This window comes from Podarcis liolepis (genome assembly GCF_965112155.1).
Source record: "Podarcis liolepis genome assembly, chromosome: 2".
Lineage (NCBI taxonomy): Eukaryota > Metazoa > Chordata > Lepidosauria > Squamata > Lacertidae > Podarcis > Podarcis liolepis.
Genome location: NC_139555.1, coordinates 14769978 through 14790662, shown reverse-complemented (window position 1 = coordinate 14790662; position 20685 = coordinate 14769978). Strand labels below are relative to the sequence as shown.

General features: G+C 47.0%; 1 protein-coding gene across 2 annotated transcripts in view; it reads left to right on the top strand.

Annotated features, from left to right (window-relative positions):
* Nucleotides 1–20685, top strand: part of STAT2 (signal transducer and activator of transcription 2) — a 44052-nt gene that overhangs the window by 3752 nt on the left and 19615 nt on the right. For both annotated transcript variants that reach the window (XM_083489944.1, XM_083489945.1), the window contains exons 2-13: nt 1026–1204; nt 3454–3613; nt 6027–6125; nt 8275–8367; nt 11644–11722; nt 13240–13322; nt 14564–14712; nt 14795–14953; nt 15053–15145; nt 16369–16428; nt 16577–16597; nt 18631–18724. In XM_083489944.1, the coding sequence (XP_083346070.1) occupies nt 1074–1204; nt 3454–3613; nt 6027–6125; nt 8275–8367; nt 11644–11722; nt 13240–13322; nt 14564–14712; nt 14795–14953; nt 15053–15145; nt 16369–16428; nt 16577–16597; nt 18631–18724 (1221 nt within the window). In that variant the 5' untranslated portion in view covers nt 1026–1073. The remainder of the gene's footprint in view (nt 1–1025; nt 1205–3453; nt 3614–6026; nt 6126–8274; nt 8368–11643; nt 11723–13239; nt 13323–14563; nt 14713–14794; nt 14954–15052; nt 15146–16368; nt 16429–16576; nt 16598–18630; nt 18725–20685) is intronic.

Sequence of the window (20685 nt, the reverse complement as noted above, 5' to 3'; positions counted from 1 at the left end):
AAAGCATTTAATTTGGAAGTCCAATTTAAATTTTGAAAATCCGATTTATATCTTAAAAATTGATTTAAATTTTTAAAATCTGATTTTAAAAAAATCATTGATTTTCATCCACTCTGCATTGTTTTTAGACTTAAGTATCTATCCACTTGCCAATATCTACACATGCAATATTTTTGCATCTGCTGTATATACAAGTGAAGTTGCTCCACAAATGATCAAATCCACACTAAATCAGCAATTATCATTTCTTAAATAATTCTCTTTCCTTCTTTCTGTATATATGAAAGCCAATAGTTCGCTTTTACTAGGCGTTTCCCCTTTTATTCTTATCCGCGCAGTTCGCTGCGTCCAAGCTTCTGTCCAAACCTCTTAAGTTTCCAAACATCTCTTCTTGTCATCTGCATAGCTGTCAAGCGTCCCTTATTTGGCAGGCAGTCCCTTATCCCAGTGCCGTGTCCTGCTGCTGTCCCGGATTGATGATATCCCATAAATTTCCCGGGTTTCAAAGGAAGCAGCTCCTCTCCCTCCCTCCCTGCCTGCCAGGGAGGAGGGAGGCTCTAACTGTGTTGCTTGGCTGCGTTGCTCACCCAATAAGAAGTCTAAGAACGACTGGGGTGTAGAGCTTGCATGCCTTGTGCCGATCAAATTGGCCGCGTTGCCTGGGGACTCACCTTTGCTCAGCGCTTCCCAGCGGAGAGGTGACGGTGGTTTTCCTTGCTGCATCCCCTTTGCCGGGTTGCTGCGCTGTGGGAACCACCGCTTGAGGCTTCGTTTGTCTGCTGGCTGGGCTTTCTGCCTTTGGCTCGGAGGGGCTCAGAAGGTGAACATACCTGTGCTTGGAAAATCCCTTATTTTGGCTGCTGATCCTTTATTTTCGAGGCTGCTGGTCCCTTATTTTCAAATCTGTAAGTTCACAGCTATGGTCATCTGTTGTCCATTCTAAAATAGGACCTGTGACTTGCAGTTTCTCTGTTCGCGATGAAGGACTCCTTTCAAGCTTTTCATGTTCTGACTTGCTTCCTCAGGCATTGTCAGCTGTGAGGAGCCCAGTCTTGACTCTCCCGCCAGCAAACATGTCTCAGTGGCAACAGATGCAGAAGTTGGGTGGATCTTACCTGGACCAGGTGCACGACCTTTATTCTGAAGACTGCCTGCCCATGGAAGTACGAGAATACCTTGCCTATTGGATCGAGGAGCAGAACTGGTAATGCCACTTGGGTCGCTGTCAAGAAAGGAAACTCCCATTTCCTGGCTATTTCTCTCCCCCCAACCACCACCATTATGGGTTCTCCACCATTATGGCTTCTCCATTATGTATGGGTAAAGGTAAAGGGACCCCTGATCATAAGGTGGTCGTGGCCGACTCTGGGGTTGCGGCACTCATCTCGCTTTATTGGCCGAGGGAGCCGGCGTACAGCTTCCGGGTCATGTGGCCAGCATGACTAGGCCGCTTCTGGCGAATCAGAGCAGTGCACGGAAACGCCGTTTACCTTCCCGCCGGAGCGGTACCTATTTATCTACTTGCACTTTTTTGGTGTGCTTTCGAATTGCTAGGTTGACAGGAGCAGGGACTGAGCAACGGGAGCTCACCCCGTCACGGGGATTCGAACCGCCGACCTTCTGATCGGCAAGTCCTAGGCTCTGATACATTTAACACACTACGATATACCCAGGCCATTTCCCCCGCAGCCGTAATTCAGTTCTGGCACCTCTCAGGTGAACTCCATTGCCATTATAAGATAACAAGGGATGTGTTCATGGACAGTTCCGGCACCTCTTTTTTAAAGAAAAATACCACTTGATAACCCCCAAAGAATTATGGGAGCTCTGCTTTGTCATGGATGCTGAGAGTTCTTAGGAGGTTGGAAATCGATGGCTGAAATATTTTTGTGTTGTCATATTGTACTGTTTTATTTCATTTCATTTGTGAGTTATGTGCTGTGTGTGTTTTATTTTGTTTCATTTTCTTTGTGTGTCTGTGTAGTTTATAAACCAATAAAGACTGATTTTTTTAAAAAAAGAGAGAGAGGGTTCTTAGGAGACACCCCAATTCCATTCACGGAGCTGCAATTCTCAAAGTGGTTTAACAATCAGTACCTCTTCACAGGGAACACTGGGAATTGTAGCTCCATGAGGGAAGCAAAATTTTATGTTGTGTTGTTCCCATTCCTCACCCACACACCCTAGAATTTATTTGCTGCCTCACTCCCCCCCCCCCCATTTTCCCCGTCAAATGGCAGTGACTCTGTCACTTGGAGTCCCAAGTGCGCAGTACTGCGTCTCCTCACAAGCTGCTCCTGATTTGGACAAGTAAAGCACCCTTGTGGCCAAGGTAGATTTGATTTCAATCACTAGTCAGTAGGACTTTATTCCAGTCATTATTATTTTTTACAGAAAGACTCATTCCTGCTGGTATAATCTTAATATTTACAAGAAGATGAAAGTTTCATTTTTGGAGTAATAAATTTTCAGAGTACAGTGGTACCTCGGGTTACGTACTTAATTCGTTCCGGAGGTCTGTTCTTAACCTGAAACTGTTCTTAACCTGAAGCACCTCTTTAGCTAATGGGGCCTCCTGCTGCTGCCGCGCCGCTGGAGCCCGATTTCTGTTCTCATCCTGAAGCAAAGTTCTTAACCCGAGGTAATATTTCTGGGTTAGCGGAGTCTGTAACCTGAAGCATATGTAACCTGAAGCATATGTAACCCAAGGTAGCACTGTAGTTTTTACGGTTATATCAAAAATTACTACGACTCCCATCATCCTTAGCTTAGCAGGACCAGTGGTCAGGGATGATGGGAACTGTAGTCCAAAAACAGCTGGAGGCCTAAGCTGGGAAACCTTGATCTGCAGTCATACCTCGGGATGAATACGCTTCAGGTTAAGCATTTTCGGGTTGCGCTCCGCGGTGACCCGGAAGTAACGGAACGCATTACTTCCAGGTTTCGCCACTCGCGCATGTGCAGACACTCAAAATGATGTCATGCGTGGAAGCGGCAAAACATACAGTCACGTGTTACGTTCACTTCAGGATGCGAACGGGTCTCCGGAACAGATCTCCATTCACTTCAGGATGTGAATGGGGCTCCGGAACGGAACCCGTTCGCATCCAGAGGTACCACTGTACAGTGGTACCTTGGGTTACATACGTTTCAGGTTACATACGTTTCAGGTTACATACGCTTCAGGTTACAGACTCCGCTAACCCAGAAGTAGTGCTTCAGGTTGAGAACTTTGCTTCAGGAAGAGAACAGAAATTGTGCTCTGGCGGTGCGGCGGCAGCAGGAGGCCCCATTAGCTAAAGTGGTGCTTCAGGTTAAGAACAGTTTCAGGTTGAGTGCGGACCTCCAGAACGAATTAAGTACTTAACCTGAGGTACCACTTATCCTTGTTTTTGTGCATTTGAGCCAAGGATTCGCCCTCCCTCTGCCATTTCTCCTTCGTGTTCCTTTCAGGAACGAAGCGGCACGATCCGACCCTTCGCAGGCCTGCAGCCTTTTCCACACCATGCTGGGGCTGCTCGACGATCAACTCGGACGTCTCGTTTTGGGGGAAGAAAACAATTCTAACATGGTTCTGAAGCACAACCTGCGTCGCTCCAAACTCAACCTGCAGGTATGGGCCCAGGGTGTTAAATTTTTAGGCACATTGGAGGGCTGAGCCGTAGGGAAACAGCCAAAGCAGAACTAATATTTCCCTGGGAAGAGAGGCCGTGGAGAAGGCAAAGGCATACAAAACTATAAAAACCAGTTTAGGACGCCAAAATCCATGTAAATGAAATTCTATATACAGTCGTACCTTGGTTTTCAAACAGCTTAGTTCTCGAACGTTTTGGCTTCCAAACGCCGCAAACCCGGAAGTGAGTGTTCTGGTTTGCAAACATTCTTTTGGAACCCGAACGTCCGACGGGGCTTCCGATTGGCTGCAGGGGCTTCCTGCAGCCAATCAGAAGCTGCGCTTTGGTTTCCCAACATTTTGGAAGTTGAACGGATTTGCGGAATGGATTCCGTTCGACTTCCGACGTACGACTGTAGTAGCAGTGGTGCTAGAAACAATGGCTTTGGCATCCAGTGTTTTCCATATACTGATGGAATTCCGAGAGTAGATTTTTGGGGGGGTTTGTAGAGGGAGAATCTCCGCCCCCCATAATTTGTATTAAATTTTCTGTTTTACATTTTTGAATATTCATTTAAACAGGCTTAAAATGACTTCCCTTCTTCTCTTTCCATGGTTCATCTTGCATAACATAAATCCCTGCATGTTTTACAAAAACTAAACCATTCAGTATTCCCTTGTTACATCCATCAAAACGTATTTACGCTGTTGAATTTATCTTAATGCAGCCCACGTTTTCAAATATACACAATCTCTCTCTGATATTCCTTGTTTTGGTGGGCAGACAGCTCTGAAAAGAAATCAGTGAAGTCTAAAAATCTTGAGAAGTAAACACAATACCTATAAATGTGCAGTCCAACTGCCACATTTAAATACAGCATAATACCTGAGATTAACACAGATTTTAAAAGGTCTGTGAGAACAACAACAACAAAATCCTGGCAGAACTCAGTTTTGTGGCAGGGCATTGGGCAACTGAGAGGCCTCTGTTGAGAAGGCCTAGGATTGTACTCTTGTTGTGTCTTAGATTTCTTACCCGCTCAATGCAAAATTAAAGTTTAACGAAGATTGAGAAACATTTATTGACTACAGTGGTACCTCAGGTTACATACGCTTCAGGTTACCGACTCCCCTAACCTAGAAATAGTACCTCAGGTTAAGAACTTTGCTTCAGGATGAGAACAGAAATCATGCTCTGGTGGCGCGGTGGCAGCAGGAGGCCCCGTTAGCTAAAGTGGTGCTTCAAGTTAAGAACAGTTTCAGGTTAAGAATGGACCTCTGGAACGAATTAAGTACTTAACCCGAGGTACCCCTGTATATGGAAAAGAGCTGTGTAGAACCGAAAACGCTGGCAGCATTAAGATAAATTCAACAGAGTGAACAATTTTGGATGGATGTAAACAGTGATTTGAATGGTTAGAGTAAAATATGCAGGGATGTATGTGATATGTAAAATGAACCATGGAAAGAAAAGAAGGGAAGCCAGTGGATATTCTAATGTTTGTAAAATGTTTATTTGAAATTGTGAAACAGAATTTAATAAAATTATTACACACAAACACAAAAGTGCAAAATTAAAATTGATTGAAACAATTTCATAATCGGAAGAATGGGATGAGTCTGTATGTATATGTGCATTAGTGTGTGTTGTATTGTGGAAAAAGCCTACGTGGACTGAAGCCCACTTTATCGTATACGTTGAGATATATCTTTAATATCTTCAGTATATTCTCAGTTGGCAGCCAGGGAGAGGTAAAGGTAAAGGGACCCCTGACCATTAGGTCCAGTCGTGGCCGACTCTGGGGTTGTGGCGCTCATCTCGCTTTATTGGCCGAGGGAGCCGGCGTACAGCTTCTGGGTCATGTGGCCAGCATGACTAAGCTGCTTCTGGCGAACCAGAGCAGCGCACGGAAACGCCGTTTACCTTCCTGCCGGAGCGGTACCTATTTATCTACTTGCACTTTGATGTGCTTTCGAGCTGCTAGGTTGGCAGGAGCAGGGACCGAGCAACGGGAGCTCACCCCACTGCTGGGATTCGAACCGCTGACCTTCTGATCAATTCCTGTCCTCATCTTGGTATAAGGAAACATTTTTTCTATTTACAGATTTATTCTAGGCACAACTGTATTTTGCTTGTTGAACCTTGTCTCATTAGACAAGTGTTAAAACATTCCCACTCCTTTTGGACTACATCGATTGGTTTATTCCTGAATGATTTGGTCGTTTTTGCGAGTTCCAAGTACTCGCTTAACTTTAATTCCCATTGTTCTCTAGCAGGGATTAAATGAATGATTAAATGAATGAATGAATGAATGTGGGAAGTACCTTCTTCTCCTGTCAATACTGTAACCAGATTGTTGCAGCATGCTTGCATGTCTTTTTTGGGTCATTTTGCTGTGGCCTTTCCTTCCAGGCCAAGTATCAAGATCATCCAGAGCAGCTAGCCAACTTCATTGATGGCTTGCTGAGAGAAGAGCAAGGGATCCTCGCAGAAGCCTTGGCCGGGTCGCGGGTAAGAGAAACTCGCTTATAATAAAATAATAATAATAATTTATTATTTATACCCTGTCCATCTGGCTGGGTTTCCCCAGCCACTCTGGCCGGATTCCAACAGAACACTAAAAATTGTTGTTGTTCAGTCGTTTAGTCGTGTCCAGCTCTTTGTGACCGCCTGGACCAGAGCACGCCAGGCACTCCTGTCTTCCACTGCCTCCCGCAGTTTGGTCAAACTCATGCTGGTAGCTTTGAGAACACTGTCCAACCATCTCGTCCTCTGTCGTCCCCTTCTCCTTGGGCCCTCCATCTTTCCCAACACCAAGATCTTTTCCAGGGAGTCTTCTCTTCTCATGAGGTGGCCAAAGTATTGGAGTCTCAGCTTCAGGATCTGTCCTTCCAGTGAGCACTCAGGGCTGATTTCCTTAAGAATGGATAGGTTTGATCTTCTTGCAGTCCATGGGACTCTCAAGAGTCTCCTCCAGCACCATAATTCAAAAGCTTCAATTCTTCGGCAATCAGCCTTCTTTATGGTCCAGCTCTCACTTCCATACATCACTACTGGGAAAACCAAAGCTTTTACTATACGGACCTTTGTTGGCAAGGTGATGTCTCTGCTTTTTAAGATGCTGTCTAGGTTTGTCATTGCTTTTCTTCCAAGAAGCAGGCGTCTCTTAATTTCGTGTAAATACAATAACCTATGAAACACTAAAAGCTTCCCTAAGCAGGGCTGCCTTCAGATGTCTTCTAAAAGTTTGGTAGTTGTTTTTCTCTTTGACATCTGGTGGGAGGGCGTTCCACAGGGCGGGTGCCACTACCGAGAAGGCCCTCTGCCTGGTTCCCTGTAGCTTTGCTTCTCGCAGTGAGGGAACTGCCAGAAGGCCCTCGGCGCTGGACCTCAGCGTCCGGGCACAATGATGGAGGTGGAGTTGCTTGGTTCTCACGCTGGGCTGTCGTATCTGCTCCTTGTGCTACAGTTCTCCTCATCCTCCTTCCGAGTTGGTCACAGCCCTAGTTTGCTGGAAACTTCTGCCTCCTTAATTTCCTCTCATCATTTGCTCTCAGCACATGCTTCTCTTCAGTTCAGTGGTACCTCAGGTTAAGTACTTAATTCGTTCCGGAGGTCCGTACTTAACCTGAAACTGTTCTTAACCTGAAGCACCACTTTAGCTAATGGGGCCTCCTGCAGCTGCCACGCCGCTGGAGCACAATTTCTGTTCTCATCCTGAAGCAACGTTCTTAACCTGAAGCACTATTTCTGGGTTAGAGGAGTCTGTAACCTGAAGCGCATGTAACCTGAGGTACCACTGTATTTATGCCACGAGTTGGCAAGGTTTACCAGCCATGGGCCGGATCACTCCCAAGGAGATCGTCCGTGGCCCGGACTGGCGCAGTGCGATGCCAGAAATCGTATTTGCGCATGTCTGCGGTGCCAGAAATCGCTTCTGCGCATGCCCAGACACCAAAAACCACGCATGCACAGAAGTGATTTTCAGCGTCTGGACATGCGCAGACGCGATTTCCGGTATCTGTGTGTGCGCAGACGCAATTTCTGGCGCCACTCGTCTCGGTTTGGGGGCTGGTAAAACGGTCTTTGTGGGCCGCATCTGGCCCATGGGCCACACGTTGCCGATCCCTCATTTACACTGAAAGTGAACCATCCTAGTTACTAAATTGTACCGTGAGATGCCTTTTCTTGCTTTTTTGCATCCATGTTTTCAGTTTGCATCTTAGAACTGAGCTTGGCGTTGGAAAGTTTGCCAAATCTGCGCGCGCGCTCTCTCTCTCTCTCTCTCTCTCACACACACACACACACACTGGTGTTACTATAGCGAGTAGAAGAATGGTCCAGATAAGCGAGTAATAAGAGCAGTGATGTGTGGTTGACAGAAAGAAGAGCATGGAAGTATTCACGTAAGGTGCAGGTGGTCAGTCCCTTTTGAATTGGTTTTTCAAATGAATTTTCACAACAGTGAGGGCTAGAAACTTTAAGATGGCTGACACCTTTGGGGCTCTACAACGGACTTGCTCTCTGTGTGCGTGGAACTGGAGAAGATGGGCAATCCTAGGCACATACTCTCTCTGTGTGCCTTCAGCAATGATGATCCTCAGCACCAGTTCATAGTTTCCAAGTCCGACTGTTTTGTTTCCTCTCCCTCCCTCTGCAGGCACGGGTGGAACCACCCCCCAGTGCCTCTGTGGTCCTCAACCCACATCACAACATTGAGAGCCGGCTCATGGATATGCGAAGGACTATTCAGGTGAGAGTGCGTGTGTAATACCTGCTGGGTTGCTTCCCTTTCGTTGCAGTGTTATTTTGCAAGGATTTCCAATTCTCGGACGTGTTAATTCACCGGATCCTGCAAGCCACCCATTTTGTGTGTAATATTCTGTGATCCTCTTCCTGACCCTGTTCATGCAGTAGATGCCAGGAGCTACGGCTGACATAAATGCAGTGTATTTGTACAGACCCCCTCCCCTTCCATGACCTGTTACAGGGTTTAGTTTAGTTTACCGTATTTTTCGCTCCATAAGACGCACCCTTTTCCTCCTAAAAAGTAAAGGGAAATGTCTGTGCGTCTTATGGAGCGAATGCATGGTCCCTGGAGCCGCATTGCCCAGGGACGAAAAGCAGATCGTGCTTTTTTTTTTTTTTTAAAGAAGGAAGGGAGTGTTGAAACAAAGCCACTGAGCAGCTGATCGGCAAGCAATGGGGAGGGAGATAAGGGAGGCTAGCGATAAAGGAGGCTGCCTGGGAGTGGGGAGGTAAAAGCCCATGGATCCTCAGGATTTTTGCATTGGGACCCCCCAAAATCACCATCAGATCACATAGCATGTCCATGGCTTTAGCCTGCACCAAAACATTCGCACATCCACTGCTTCGTGGGGCCGCAATGGCGCAAAAACATGGTTACAAAGCACGGATCCACATGGATCCTCAGGATTTTTGCATTGGGCTACCCCAAACTCACCGTCAAATCACATGTCTGTGGCCACAGCATGAACCACAAAAATCATACACCCACTGTTTCGTTCAGAATATTCCCCCCCCCCCCCGTTTTCCTCCTCTAAAAAACTAGGTGCATCTTATGGTCAGGTGCGTCTTATGGAGCGAAAAACACAGTAGTTTTTTTATTGTCCCCCCCCCCCCGGCATGTTGCTGGGTGTTCTGATGGCTCTCAGGGCATGGGCATATTTGCATAATATTTGCATATTGTAATTTTTTTAATAGGGGGATGCAAATGTAAGTGGTGGGTGACGGGGGTCTTGACCGCATTGCATCCTGCAGCCCGTCCAGCAAATGGGCAAAATTGGGAGAGGAGAGGCCAGGAGATCCAGGGCTCATTGCAGAAGACCCAGGACTTGAGCCCTCTGAGCCAGAGGTGGAGCTAGCTGCTTCGGCATAGAGAGGCGTATGTGCTGTGCACCCGGGGGTGGTGGTGCAGCAATCTCCCCCCCCCCCCCCGGATGACACTCAGGGTGGGCCGCACCCCCTTTCTCCACCAGTGCTCTGAGCCACTCAGTAACCACCTGTTTCCGCTTACGCACCAATTGAGTGTTCAGAGGTTTCATTGCAGCCTAGGTAGCTGAGTTGGTTAGAGCGTGGTGCTGATAGCGCCACGGTTGCAGGTTCGATCCCCGCATGGGACAGGTGCGTATTCGTTCCTGCATTGCAGAGTGTTGGATCTTTGGGGTCCCTTTCCAAATCTACAGTTCTGTGATTCTTTGTGCAAAGATGTGTTCTTAGCACCAGGCGTTTCCACCCTGCAGCGATTCTATGCGGGAAGTCTCAGTCCTCGGGAGTAGCTTCCCCTCCACAGAATGCAGAAAGCTGCCTTGCATTATTCCGGCTAATTTAGTGGCTCTCCAGGGTTTCAACCATGAGTTTCTCTTTCCCCCCCGCCCTGCCCCCCCGGAGGTGCCAGAAATGCTCTTCCACTGAGCTACACAGTCTTTCTCTAAATAGTCTTAGCTCAGATCCGCTCATTTGTTTTATTTATAGAAAGATTTTCATCCCGCTATATCATTAAGAATATCAAAACCGTTTACAAAAATATCTGCATATAATAAAAGCACACACGCAAGAATTAAAACTGTAGCTCATCAGCTAACGGTCATGGAAAGATGGGTTCTTAATCGCCTGCGTAAACCTGCCAGAATCGAAAGGTTTTCAGCAGGCGTTTAAAAGTTGAAACAGAAGGCGCACGCTGAATCTCTGCTGGAAAAGCTTTCTGCAGGCCTGGTCCGATGACACTATAAAGGCTCTATTTCCTGTTGATGTCAAAAGAGCCTCGCCAACTTGGGGCAGAGCCAACGTGCGGTTTGGTAAATGTGAAGCTTGAACGGAGCTTACAGAGAGAAATGCTTTTTTCCTGAATAGCAAATACTTCCTGTAGGCCTATACAAATCGGCTGAGTGTTGAAATGGTTTAGCCCCTATGGTAAATATCTCCTGGTCTAGGCCATTCCCCTGCTTAAGGGAAATTGGGAGGGGGACCCTCAAAAGTAAATAATGGGGGGTCCCACCCCTACAACTTGATTTGGAATAGGCTTGGGAAAAGGGATTGTCAACCTCCCCCCAAGAGAAAACGTGTTGTTTCCGTTGGCCCCGTAGTCCAGTGCAAAGTTCAGACCCTGTTTGTGCCTGTTGATGCCTTTGGGAGTGCTGAGCGGTCTGAGACTTCCCCCTCAATTTACCCGGTTGTGGAGGCGGCAACTGATGGCGGGTCTTATGTGAGGCCTCAAATGCTGCCCCGGCAGAAATCATGGGAATTTACTGGGGCAGTATTTGAAGGTGGCCTTTTAGAGGTCTTGCCATAACATCTGTTGCCACACAGATCACAATGCGCTCCCTGTCCCACACACTTCAGTTTCTCTCTCACAACCTCCTGTTTTTTAAAAAAGGGGTAGTTGCATCCCTTCCCTCCCATTTTGGGAATAGGCAGCTGCTAGTCTGGCAAGAGTTGGTTGTTATTATTATTATTATTAGTATTAGTATTAGTATTAGTATTAGTATTAGTATTAGTATTAGTATTAGTATTATTGTTATTAATACACCACCCATCTGGCTGGGTTTCCCCAGACACTCTGGGCACCTCCCAACAGAATATTAAAAACACAATAAAGCATCAAACATTCAAAACTTCCCTAAACAGGGCTGCCTTCAGATGTCTTCTAAAAGTCAGATAGTTGTATATTTCCTTGACATCTGATGGGAGGGCGTTCCACAGGGCGGGTGCCACTACCGAGAAGGCCCTCTGCCTGGTTCCCTGTAGCTTCACTTCTCGCAGTGAGGGAACCGCCAGAAGGCCCTCAGAGCTGGACCTCAGTGTCTGGGCTGAATGATGGGGGTGGAGATGCTCCTTCAGGTATACTGGGCCGAGGCCGTTTAGACAACAGACAGGCGCTCGGTGTGGGAGTGGGTGGGCTCCTGTTTAGCCCTTACTCTTCAGGGTGGGTTGTCATGTGGGCAGGGCACCCCTGGTTCCCTGGAGTTGCTTACTTTGATTGAGAATGCCACCTGATTCTGCTCCATAGGGTCTGAAATGTTCCGTAGGCCATCTTGAAGATCTGCAGGATGCCTTTGACTTCCGTTACAAGACGCACCAGATGTTGGGTGAGGAATGCAAGAAGAGTTCACTTAGTCCAGCATCCTATTCTCCCAGTGACCAATCAGATACCTTTGGGAAGTCTGGAAGCGGGACACAGTCCTCCGTCCACCTGTGATTTTCTTCAACTGGTATTCAGAGGCATGGCTAAGATTGGAGGAGAACTGTTCTCTTCAACTGTCCTTAATTGCTGGGGATGGTCTCTTTTAAAAACAGACAGCTTGCCCTGATTTCTCTTGCAAAGTCCACAATCTTTGCCTTCCTGTCTTCTGATTTCCATGCCACATGCCTAAAAACAGCTGGCAGGTGTGTGTGTGTGTGCGCGCTGAACCAATGTGGTGTCTCTAATCTCCCAGCTTAGATTCTGTAGATGCCTCCGTCTTTCAAATCTCCCCTTTACAAACTCTAGTGGGCTAGCCATGCCAATCTATTGTGGCAACAAATAAACAAAAAAATTAAATTGAGGCACTTTGAAGACTTATTTATTGACGGGACTTTTTGCAAAGCAAGGAAAGAGAGAGTTACTGTCACACCAAAACAGTGACTGAAAGCCAAACTCCCTGGTCCTGAATGGGGTAACTGTGCCCCTGAAGGACCAGGTGCGCAGCCTGGGAGTCATTTTGGACTCACAGCTGTCCATGGAGGCACAGGTTAATTCTGTGTCCAGGGCAGCTGTTTACCAGCTCCAACTTGGTACGCAGGCTGAGACCCAACCTGCCCGCAGACTGTCTCGCCAGAGTGGTGCATGCTCTAGTTATCTCCCGCTTGGACTACTGCAATGCACTCTATGTGGGGCTACCTTTGAAGGTGACCCGAAAACTGCAATAAATCCAAAATGCGGCAGCTAGATTGGTGACTGGGAGTGGCCACCAGAACCACATAACACCAGTCCTGAGAGAGCTGCATTGGCTCCCAGTACGTTTCCGAGCACAATTCAAAGTGTTGGTGCTGACCTTTAAAGCCCTAAACAGCCTCGGTCCTGTATACCTGAAGGAGCGTCTCCACCCCCATCACTCAGCCCGGACACTGAGATCCAGCGCCGAGGGCCTTCTGGCGGTTCCCTCATTGCAAGAAGTGAGGTTACAGGGAACAGACAGAGGGCCTTCTCGGTAGTGGCACCTGCCCTGTGGAACGCCCTTCCATCAGATGTGAAGGAACTAAGCAGCTATCTTATCTTTAAAAGACATCTGAAGGCAGCCCTGTTCAGGGAAGTTTTTAATATATAATACTGTAGTTTTTAACACTTGATTGGGAGCCGCCCAGAGTGGCTGGGGAAACTCAGCCAGATGGGCGGGGTATAAATAATAAATTATTATTATTATTATAAAATTATTATAAAGAACCCACAAAGGAAGCACATCCGTAATGTGCCTTGTGTTTCCTGTCTACCCTTGCTGGCTGGCGAGACGCCAGGAATCAAACTTCCCCGAGGCAATAGTTGGCAGCTTCCGGTGGGTCCTTCTTGGCTTGGAAGTAGCTACCGCCGACCTCACCCGTGGTATTAAATGCAATTTTTCTCTTGCAGGAAGTACGCTCACTCCTGAGGTTGCAGCCCAAAAAACACGGGCATTGCAGGACATGGTGAATAATGTGAACCGTTGCCGCAAAGTGAGTCTAAACACTATCTTTCTCTCTCTTTTCCGATGATATTTTATTAAGTTTCAACATTTTTAACACATGCAATAAAATCACAATTTCGTCTTTTCTCTTATTTATTTTTTTTACTTCCCATCCCATTTTCCATGGAGTTGTTGTTTCTGTCCTTCTGCTGCTCCCTGTCTCCTATCAAATCATAGCCACAATATTATATTCTAATTGCTTCTGTGGCTTGTAGCTCAAATCCTGCTCCTGAGCTCATCGTACTATAGTATTTCTTTAAACTGTCTGAGAAAGGCATCCATTCTTCCATGAAACACTCATCATGAGATCCTCTTAATTTTGCCCGTCCTGCATCGTCTACCTTACCCATTCTTCTTTGGTGGGAACTTCTTCTGCCTTCTATTTCTGTGCATAAAGAATCCTAGCTGCAGTTGTTACATACATAAATAACAAATTTTGGGGGTATTTCCGCCCCTATAATCCCTAACAGAAATACTTCAGGGTGGTTGTTTTTCCCCATGCTCACTTTAAACATCTTTTTTATCTCGTCATGTATCATTTCCCAAAACACAGTGGTACCTTGGTTCCTGAACGGCTTAGTTGTCAAACAAATCATCTCCCAAACACCACAAACCTGGAAGTAAGTGTTTACGAATGCTTTTCGGAAGCCGAAAATGTTCTGCTTGAGTGCAGGAAATTCCTGTGGCCGATCGGAAGCCACCTTCTAACAGTTTTGGGAGTCAAATGGACTCTGAGGACGGTTTAAATTTGAGAGCCAAGGTACCACTGTACCCTTGTGATGTACCCTATTTTTCGCTCTGTAAGACGCACTTTTCTCCTCCTAATAAGTAAGGGGAAATGTGTTTGCGTCTTATGGAGCAAATGCAGGCTGCGCAGCTATCGCTGAAGCCAGAAGAGCAAGAGGGATTGGTGCGCAGCTATCTCTCTTGCTCTTCTGGCTTCAGCAATAGCCACGCAAATCCTCTTGAACGCAGCGGGAGCGCTCCTCCCTCTTCGCTCAAGAGGCTTTGCGTTGCTTTCTTGTTTCTTGTTTTCCTCCTCTTAAAACCAGATGCGTCTTATGGTCGGGTGTGTCTTATAGAGCGAAAAATACGGTATGTATCTTTCTCAATGTCTTCACTGTACCAGGGACCGTAGGATCCGCTCCAGTGATACCTTGTCCCCTCTGCCACCCCACTTAGGCCTGTATGTGTGGGTACACTCTTACTTATTCACAGTCTTTCTAACAGGAACTCTTGGATCGGATCAACGAGCTGCTAGGCCGCTCCGATACCCTGAGGGACTTTCTGCTGGCGGAGCTAGCGGTGTGGCAAGACTGCCAGCGGCGGGCGTGTATTGGGGACAATTGTGACACCAGCTTGACAGAACTGGAGAAGTGGTAAGTCTCAATGGGAAGGTCTGCGGTAAGTTCGCCTGCAGCTCCAGCCGGTGCTCCTACCATCTCTTTTGCTTCACCGTAGGTTCACCGGGAGTGCAGAGAACCTCTTCCATTTGTTGCTGCTGCTTCGCACCCTGGAGGAACTGCGCCAGAAGGTCTCCTATGAAGGAGATCCCCTGCGGGTCCAGTTGCCCCAGCAGGAGAAGCGGCTGAAAGAGCAAATTGCCTGTCTTCTGAAAAGGTGCCAAGAGGAAGGGAGGGCACCCGTCGAATAAGGGGAGACAAGGAAGTGAGTAGGGGGAGATTGTGGGTGCTGAAGATCTTTCTGCTTTCTCCCCAGTGCATTTGTGGTGGAGATTCAGCCTTCCATGCCATTGCCCAACCGCCGGCCTCTGGTGCTGAGAACCAGCAACAAGTTCTCTGTCCGTGCCAGGTGAGGAGAGAGGTCCTTAATCCAGCAGTGGCTTCCAGGTGGCGGCCATTTTGGAATGAATTAAAAACCACTGGGCAAACAGCTTGGGGTTCTCCAGTTGTTGTCAGTCTGCCATTGGCCCCAGTCAGCATGGCCAGGGGGCAGAGGCAGTTCTGTCCTCCACCAGGGCCTTTTCAGTGATGGCTCCGACCTGGTGGAATGCTCTGTCCCATGAGACTAGGGCCCTTCAGGATTTAACCTCCTTCTGTCGGGCCTGTAAGACAGAGCTATTCCACCTGGCCTTTCATTTGATTTCAGCTTGTTCTTTTATTTCCCTTCCCTCCCCCTCCTGTTTTATGAAGATCACCAGCTCTGAGACCCCCCCAGCTAATTCTCCCCTGGCCTCCTCGCTGGCCCAAGTAGGACCAATTCAGCCAGCTAGCCCTGGGGATTATCTAATTGATTTTTGATTTTTATTGTTATTCATGTTTTTATACTGTATTTTATGCTGCTTTTATAATTGTTTTAAAGTGTTTTAAATTTCTTGTTAGCTGCCCTGAGCCTGGTTTTGAACCAGGAAGGGCAGGGTATAAATAAATTATTATTATTATTATTATTATTATTATTATTATTATTATTATTATTAAAGCAGTGCAGCCATTTCCACCCCACTGGGCACTGAGCTTAGGGGGCACTGTGGTGTGTCGAAACTACGACCTAGTGAATTGAGCAGAACGGGAGGGAGGAATGGGGCGCCAGATTTTGGCCTTGCACAGGGCGTTACTGAAATTTGAAAGACCAAAGCCAGCCCCAGCGCAGGGATGAATTGGACTTGGGAGGCCAGCAGGATCTTGGATGGTCACAGTTTCTGCCGTCCCTGATGGAAGAGGTGATTGGATCAGGAGGCCTCTGCTTAGATGCATCCAAGAGACGTATTCAGCAAAGAACATTGCAGTAAAAGCCATTGGATTTTAAAATGAGGGAGCAGGGAAGATTTGGTACAGGAAGGACAGAGGCCTGCTGTCAGTGAGGCCTGGTAGTGGGGTTGGGGCAAGGTTGCCAACAGCAGGTGGCGCCAGATCCGACTTATTTTACATTTGCCCCCATCCTCCGTCCTGCTGAAAAATGGAGATTTAAGGAGGAAACAGAGCCGGGCTCACACTTGCCCTTACGGAGCGAAACTCCGCTGCCTGCCACTTTCGATCTCGTGGGTTATAACAAACTGTTGTTGCCACTTAATTCAGGCTCCTGGTTAAGCTCCTGGATCGAAACCACCCGATGGAGGTGAAGATAGAGATTGACCGGTGAGTTCCTCTTGGTGAAGTGCCAAGGTGTTTTTGTTTTATAGTCGCAAGGGCAGGGCTGAAGATTGCAGCGGTGCGACTTGTGGGGAGGGCGTAGGGCTGGGTCATCTTCCGCTAAAAACTCTTTCTTTTTCTTCATGTCTTGCAGGAACGCTGCTAATTTGGAAAGGTAAGCAACAGCTGTGGAAAGGCAATGGAAAATAGTGAGCCTTGCCCATTGGGAGGCTGGTGGTGGGGCACAAGCTTTGATTTGGCACCTACATGGCAGAGGAAGGGGCAGGCTTTTGCTTACCCAGCAACTTGGCCCCCTGAGCCAGTGTGGTGTAGTGGTTAAGAGCGGTAGTCTCGTAATCTGGGGAACCGGGTTCGCGTCTCCGCTCCTCCACATGCAGCTGCTGGGTGACCTTGGGCTAGTCACACTTCTCTGAAGTCTCTCAGCCCCACTCACCTCTCAGAGTGTTTGTTGTGGGGGAGGAAGGGAAAGGGGAATGTTAGCCACTTTGAGACTCCTTCGGGTAGTGATAAAGCGGGATATCAAATCCAAACTCTTCTTCTCTTGCCATCTTTCTTATTTATGCTCTTGATGTTTTTGCGATGCGCATATGCAAACCCTGCTTTCAGTCCTCTAAAAGTTTCAGGGTAGACATACACTCATACCTCGGGTTACAGACGCTTCAGGTTACACGTTTTCGTGTTATGGACGTGCCGAAACACGAAAGTACCGGAATGGGTTACTTCCAGGTTTCGGCGCATGCACAGAAACACAAAATCATGCTTTGCGCATGCGCAGAAGTGCCAAATCACAACCCGTGCGTGCGCAGACGCGGCGCTGCGAGTTGCGGACGTGCCTCCTGCACGGATCACGTTAGCAACCTGAGAGTCCACTGTATTGCTTTGATTCCAATCAGTGCATCTCCCGTAACTTCCTGCTGAAATCCCATAACTCTTCATACCAAAAAAACATGTTCCAGGTTGTTGTTTATTTATCTTGCTTTTTTTGCACTGAAGTGCGGGTGCCCCTCGAAACGGCAATAATGTAATTAAGGTTAGAGGGGCATCGCGAGACAACTAATAAACTGGAATGGCGATTGGACAGTCCAATACAAATTGACCACAAAAGTACAGTGGTGCCTCGCAAGACGAAAAGAATCCGTTCTGTGATTCTCTTCGTCTAGCGGTTTTTTCGTCTTGCGAAGCAAGCCCATTGAAGGATTAGCGCTATTAGAGGCTTTTAGCGGCTTATCTGCTGATTGGATCAGCTGATAAGCGGCTTAGCGGCTTAGAAAAAGGGGGGTGGGAGGGAAAAAAACCAGCAGGAACTTGCAAGACATTGTCGTCTTGCGAAGCAAGCCCATAGGAAATTCGTTTTGCGAAGCACCTCCAAAACGGAAAACTCTTTTGTCTAGCGAGTTTTCCGTCTTGCGAGGCATTCGTCTTGCGGGGCACCACTGTATTATTGTTGCATCCAATTGCATGTTGCAGAATACCTCTACAAAACACACACACCAGTTTGGAGATGGTGATGTGAAATTTGCTCGCTTGCATGGTAGGGGAATTGGCAGCAGGGAGGTGTCTTCTGGGATGTAGAAAAGGCTCTATCCAAGTCATTGCTCCTGAAAGCTGAACCCCGGAACTGGTGCACATGAGCAGAAGGAAACATGGCAGCTGGGCTTCCTATTCTGCTGTTTGAGCAGAATAAAGGTAAAGGGACCCCTGACCATTAGGTCCAGTCGTGACCGACTCTGGGGTTGCGGTGCTCATCTCGCTTTATTGGCCGAGGAAACCAGTGTACAGCTTCTGGGTCATGTGGCCAGCAGCACTAAGCCACTTCTGGCAAACCAGAGAAGCGCACGGAAACGCCGTTTACCTTCCCGCCAGAGCGGTACCTATTTATCTACTTGCCCTTTGACGTGCTTTCGAACTGCTAGGTTGGCAGGAGCAGGGACCGAGCAATGGGAACTCACTCCATCGCGGGGATTCGAACCGCTGACCTTCTGATTGGCAAGTCCTAGGCTCTGTGGTTTAACCCACAGCCCCACTCGTGTCCCTTCTTGAGCAGAATAGCATAACAATAAAACTCAACCTGACTATAAACTTTTTACTGGCCAGCTGGGAATGGCAAGCTTTCACAGATTACGTGTGTGTGTGTGTGTGTGTGTGTGTGCACGCGCTTTTAAAAATCTCTCCCTCTCGCATTTGTAGGTTTCGGAGGTTCAACATCTTGCCGTCAACCACCAAAACCATGGTGATGGACCGGCCCCAGGTGGAGGGGCTCATCTGTGACTTCAAGTACATTGTAAGGGCCTGGTGATGGGGGAGATGCAAAACTCCTGTTTGTTTGCAGCTCTGGGATGGGAATTTGTGTTTGTGCAGCTGTGGTGGAAGAAAGACTTGACAAGTCAAGTCTTGAGCTCTGGGATGACTCCCTGTTACCCTGTGCCACAAACCCCACCCACCTACCCCAATTTTTTCCTGCTACTGTGGTTGCCACACAATTCTGAACAACGTGCGGCAAAATAAATATGGAAGACATTTTGGCCAGCTCTTTTTGAGACTTTCTTCCTCCATTCTATGTGGCTCAAACAAGAAATGTGTTGGGGGGGGGGTTTATTGGGCCATTCTTGTTTTTATTTTTATTATTTATTTTGTGGTTTTATATTGTGATTTTATTTTGAGAACTGACCTGAGACCTGCGGATATAGGGTGGTATACAAATTTAATAAATAGTAGTAGTAGTAATAAGAAAAAAAATAAAATTGACTTTCCCTGATCATTCTTTTTATTTCCTCTGACATGATACCTAGGAGAAAGGATTCTGGATTTTTTTCAAATGAAAATCTAAACATCTTTTTCAGTTCGTTATAGATATATTTATGTATGCAACTACAGCGGCAAAGTTATTGATAGCAGCGTCCCAACTAAAACAGACTGGTTATATAAAATGATGGAATACTTCCATATTGCTGAAATAACAGGGAGGATAAGAGGAGATACGGTACAAAAAGTGAATAAGGAGTGGGCTATCTTTAAGGAATTCAACAAAATTTATGTAGAAAAAGTAGAATTTCTGACAGATATTGAGTGAATCCAGAAAATGATTAGAGTGAAAGGAGAGTAAAGTCAGGATAGAAGAAGAGATTAAAGAAATAATGAAATGTGTTTAAGCTAGTTGGAAAAATAAAGTAGCGTAACAAGAACGGCTGGAAGTCAAGTCACTTGGTGGGTGTCCGTGTGGGGTAGGTGTGTAGATATGTTAATATGTTCAGTATAGGTAGATATTATATAGAGTAATGTAGGTATGTTTTATGTTATGAAAATAAGGTAGTATGTTGTGTATGTGTATCGTGTAAATGTATATATGTGTTTTATATGTTAATAAGATTAAAAAAATAATAATTAATGACTTTCCCTACTCTAGCTCCTGAGTCCTGGGAAAGAGCACTGTATTCCCCCATTTGGGACCTGCTAGGAGGCCTAAATATTTATGAAGAAGACTTGAGCCTAGTCTTTCTGGGGCAGGGAGTGGGGAGGAACATAATGTATGGGCCTTGCTGTGTATTTTTTTTAGTACATGTATGGAGCACACTGCCTCTTCATTTTTGCTCCCCATAGCAGCCATTTTGTGCTGGGACCCCCAGCCACTTTTATAGAGAGATTAGTCCTGGTGTCTCATTTCTTTAACGCACCCCCCCCCCAAATAAAATAAAACCAACAACGACACCCACTGGCCTTATTCACAGGCAGGTTATGACTGAGCATCAAATGCGTGGCAGGAAGGACTTTTCCCTACCATCAATTGGGCCTTGACATTCATTTGCTGTAGCTTCCCTCCTCTCCCCCTTTAATAATGATTACCAGTCTCCCATTTCTCAGTGAGTTGCTCTCTGTTCCTACTCCTCTGAGTTTGCAACACCCTTTGTACGTTTGCACGAAGATGGATCTTCTTAGAGCAGGGGTAGGCAACCTAAGGCCCGGGAGCCGTATCCGGCCCAATTGCCTTCTCAATCCACCCTGCGGACGGTCCAGGAATCAGCGTATTTTTACATGAGTAGAATGTGTCTGGGGACGCGGGTGGCGCTGTGGGTTAAACCACAGAGCCTAGGACTTGCCGATCAGAAGGTTGGCGGTTTGAATGCCCACGACAGGGTGAGCTCCCATTGCTCGGTCCCTGCTCCTGCCAACCTAGCAGTTCGAAAGCATGTCAAAGTGCAAGTAGATAAATAGGTACCGCTCTGGCGGGAAGGTAAACGGCGCTTC